Below are 4,031 nucleotides of genomic sequence, written 5' to 3' on the forward strand. Positions count from 1 at the left end.
GAATCCCAGTTAAAACAATTCAACAAGTCTCCTCTTGCTGCAGCCACAGCTGCAGCGTACACATCACATCTAACAGGAGCATCAATATCAGCCCAATGAAATGAGAAAAATATTTTACTCCCCAAAACTTGTGATTATTTGAAGACAAACTCCAGCCTCCTTACTCTCCTCCCCAAGAGTTCAGTCACTCTGTTGAGCAGGTAATCCTGTAAGTCCTGTTCTATCACCATGGAGACTGATGCTGACAGTTGGTCTATTCAGTTACTTAATGCTTTTACAATAAAGTTTTAGCTTGTGCAGGTCGCTACAGACAGGAATAACTAGCTTTGGCTAAGCTCTCTGATCATCCAATCAGAGGACGTGAAAGTGCTGACGTCATCGTAGCTGGCCCTGGGACAACCAACACTAAACCTGATTGGTTAAAGCAACAGTTTCACTACAATGCATTTTAAGCTACAGGTGCCAACACTCTTGATTCTGAAGACCTCACGGCAGATTTCTGAGACCCCGGCATCACATGATGGCTGAAATATGATTGGATAAAAGCTCTAATATAAGCTTACACTGCTGGAAGCACCACAGCCCAGAGACACACCATGAAATGAAGAGAATAGACTGTTGGGGATAAACTTAAAAGATTCATGGGAAAATATGACAACGTAAGTCAGAGTTCAGGCCAGCAGAGAAGGCCTTGCTGGCCCTGACAGCACAACACTGAACTCACTTCAACAGCAGCATTAGTACTACAGTGGTAGTATTTGTACTCACCCCAGCAGCACAGCTATGAACAGCACCACAGTCACGATTTTTCCATTCAGTGGCGGCATCTCTGGTTCTGAAGAAGTTTAATCCAGAACCACTTGAAGCCTGTGTCTGTCGTCCTGGTCGTGGGGAGTTTAGTTCCTGTTCCTTGCTTTTGCTCTGCTTCGGGTGCTGATTCAAAGCCTGTCGTCTCACTCGAAGACTGTATCGATATGATGAGGAAGCAGCGAGACAGCGAGAGAGAGAAGGGTGGAGTCAGCAGGTAATGGAGCGTGTCAGAGGAGTCATACACTGTATGGTCTGACTGTACTAACATGTATTCTGAATCTGGATTTCTTCACTGAACCTATGATCCTGTTTTGTCCTTTTCTGCTGAACACAAAGTACGTCCTTGAAGATAACATGTCCGGATAAGGTCTGGTTCACATACTGGGAGACAGTGGAAACTCCTCTGTTCTATCAGCTGCTTTAGATACACGCCTCTGGACAACACATGTGGACTTTGTACCGTTTCCAGATATCGGGGCTCCTTCTGATAGAGTCCAGCGCCGCCTCACTTCACCTGTGGCTGAAGTAAACTCTACATCTGAGAACCGAAGATCTCTCCAGTTTGTTCTTCAGCTTCCAACTAAAGACTCAGATTAACAACCAGAGAGCATCAGAAAGAACCGGACTGTACCAAACAGAACTACACAAAACCAAACAGAACCAGACAGAACCCAACAAAAACTGCACAGAACCAATCAGAACCAAACACAACTAGACTGAACCTGAACAAAACCAGAAAGAACCAGAAAGAACCAAACTAACCAGATACAATCAAACTGAGCCAAACAGAACCACCCAGAGCAAAACTGAACCAAACCGAACTAGACAGAACCAGACTGTATCAAACAGAGGTAATCAGAACCAAACTGAACCCAATTACACCAGACAGAACCAAACAGAACCACATAAAACTGTACAGAAGCAGACAGATGCAGACTGTACAAAACAGAACTACACAGAACCAAACAAAACCCACAGACCCACACAGGACCTAACAGAACTACACAGAACCAGACTGAACCAAAAAGAACCACAAAGAACCAGACTGCATCAAACTACACCATACAGAACCAAACTGAACTAGACTGAACCAAACGGAAATACACAGAACCAATAAGAACTGCANCTGTGACTGCTGCTGTTACTTCTATCCTCCATCTGTTGACATTCAGTCAAACAGCAGCATGTCTGAGAGCAGAGAATCACCGCGATACTGAAGGACACTAAAATCAGACAGATTCTCTATGGAGTTCTGAACTGTCACTGTGTCACTTTCTGGGCACACAAAGCCACCACAGAGATGAAATGAAACGTCCCATGACGCTCTGCTGATTCTGGTCAAGCTACAGACTTTATTTCTGTAAAGATTCATCTGTATTTATTGGTGAGAACTAATCCTGAGAACAGAGCAGGACTCAGGAATAAATCTAAGCAGAAAGAGAATGAAGCCTCCTCCACCCTTATTCATCTGCTGTGGTTTTATTCAGAGCAGCTTTTGTACCAATACAAGCACAGATTCATTAGAAACCTGACACCCTGGCAGAGCTGCAGTCCTGAGGAAGTGAATAACTGATGTGAGCTCTGAGAAACAGAACAATTATAAGTTTGATCCTATGGATGCTTCCAGAGCGACTGCAGGTTAAGAAATGTTCAGGATTTATTCTCTTATAGACTTCACACACAACACTGCGAACTGTTGCTTTCAGAAGTTCTCCGATGATACAGCCACTGTTACATGTGTATCAGAGAACAGGGATACGGGGGGTCGTCCTGAACTTTGTTGACTGGTGTAAGCTAAACCATCTCCACCTAAACACCAGCAAGACAAAGGAGCTGGTGATAGACTTCCACTGTAAATCACCCCAGATTACACCCGTAAACATCCAAGGCCGGACATTGAGATGGTGGAGAGTTCACCACCTTAACCATAATCTGGACTGGTCACACATTACAGATGTCCTGTATAAGAACAGCCAAAGTCTCCTCCATCTGCTGAGGACACTCAGTCCTTTGGAGTGTGTAGGACACCGTTAAAGACCTTCTATGACACTGTGGTTGTCTCTGCAATCTTGGTCTACTGGGGATGTGGAAGCACAGACAGGGATAGAAGGAAACTAAACAAACTGGTCATTGAGAAGGTGGGTAAGGGGAAGATGTTAGCCAAGCAGACATCCATCATGGACAACACCTTTAGACCTCTCCATGAGACAAGACACCTATGACTCCTCTGAAGGACTCACAAGTTTCAGGAGCTGAGATGGGAGAGACTCAACCACTGTCGCCTGTTCTTCACCAGTCAAAGCTTTAAGGGAGAGTGAAAAAGAGAAAGACACTGTTGAAAAAAACTCATGTTAAATCTGGACTAGAGTTCACCAGAAGACACGTGGAAGACTCTGAAGTCAACTGGAAGAAGGTTCTTTGGTCCAAAATGGAGTGTTTTGTCCATCAGACTAAACACTGCACATCATCACAAACACACCATCCCTACAATGAAGCATGGCGGTGGCAGCATCATGATATGGGGATGCTTCTCAGCGGCAGGCACGTAAAGGTCGTGGGTAAAATTAATATATGAATGATCGAGACCCAACACAGGATAAATGCTGAAACTGCAGCCAAAGGTGCATCTACCACGTACTGATGGAAGGACGTGAATACTGATGTAATCACTGATGTTGTGCTTTTTTTTTCTTTTTTTTTAATTTCCTGACTTACTTTGTAGAATTTGTATGCTTATCAGTATCACTATGTCTAAATAAATCACATTTCTAAATAAATAAATCAAATGCTCTCAGCACTGAGGGAAACTATGACACAGACAAATACATACACTTCCCTCCGCAGCAGTATCAGTACTACAGTTGCTACTGGTAGTGTTTGTACTCATCCTAGCAGCAGAAGTAGTACTACTGGGGTCAGGGGCGGGCCATGCATTTTACATCTAGGCCTTCTGCTTGACTCAAACAACCTGTTAACACCGTCATTATGGCACAGTGGTTATAGAAAGCATCAGAACTATGCAGAAAGGCAGCATAACAGGACGTTGCATCGTAGACATGTATTTCATGTAGCGAGAATGAACGCCATCACTGAAGCATGAATCCCAGTTAAAACAATTCAACAAGTCTCCTCTTGCTGCAGCCACAGCTGCAGCGTACACATCACATCTAACAGGAGCATCAATATCAGCCCAATGAAATGAGAAAAATATTTTACTCCCC

General features: G+C 43.9%; 1 protein-coding gene across 2 annotated transcripts in view; it reads right to left on the reverse strand.

Moving 5' to 3' along the window:
* Nucleotides 1-1,914, reverse strand: part of LOC103366924 (globoside alpha-1,3-N-acetylgalactosaminyltransferase 1-like) — a 19,210-nt gene extending 17,296 nt beyond the window's left edge. For both annotated transcript variants that reach the window (XM_008294791.1, XM_008294790.1), the window contains exon 1: nucleotides 769-1,914. In XM_008294791.1, coding sequence (XP_008293013.1) covers nucleotides 769-827 — 59 coding nt within the window. In that variant the 5' untranslated portion in view covers nucleotides 828-1,914. The remainder of the gene's footprint in view (nucleotides 1-768) is intronic.
* Between the last annotated feature and the right edge of the window lie 2,117 nt (nucleotides 1,915-4,031).

The sequence above is a fragment of the Stegastes partitus genome, unplaced genomic scaffold (assembly GCF_000690725.1).
Source record: "Stegastes partitus isolate 25-593 unplaced genomic scaffold, Stegastes_partitus-1.0.2 Scaffold996, whole genome shotgun sequence".
Lineage (NCBI taxonomy): Eukaryota > Metazoa > Chordata > Actinopteri > Pomacentridae > Stegastes > Stegastes partitus.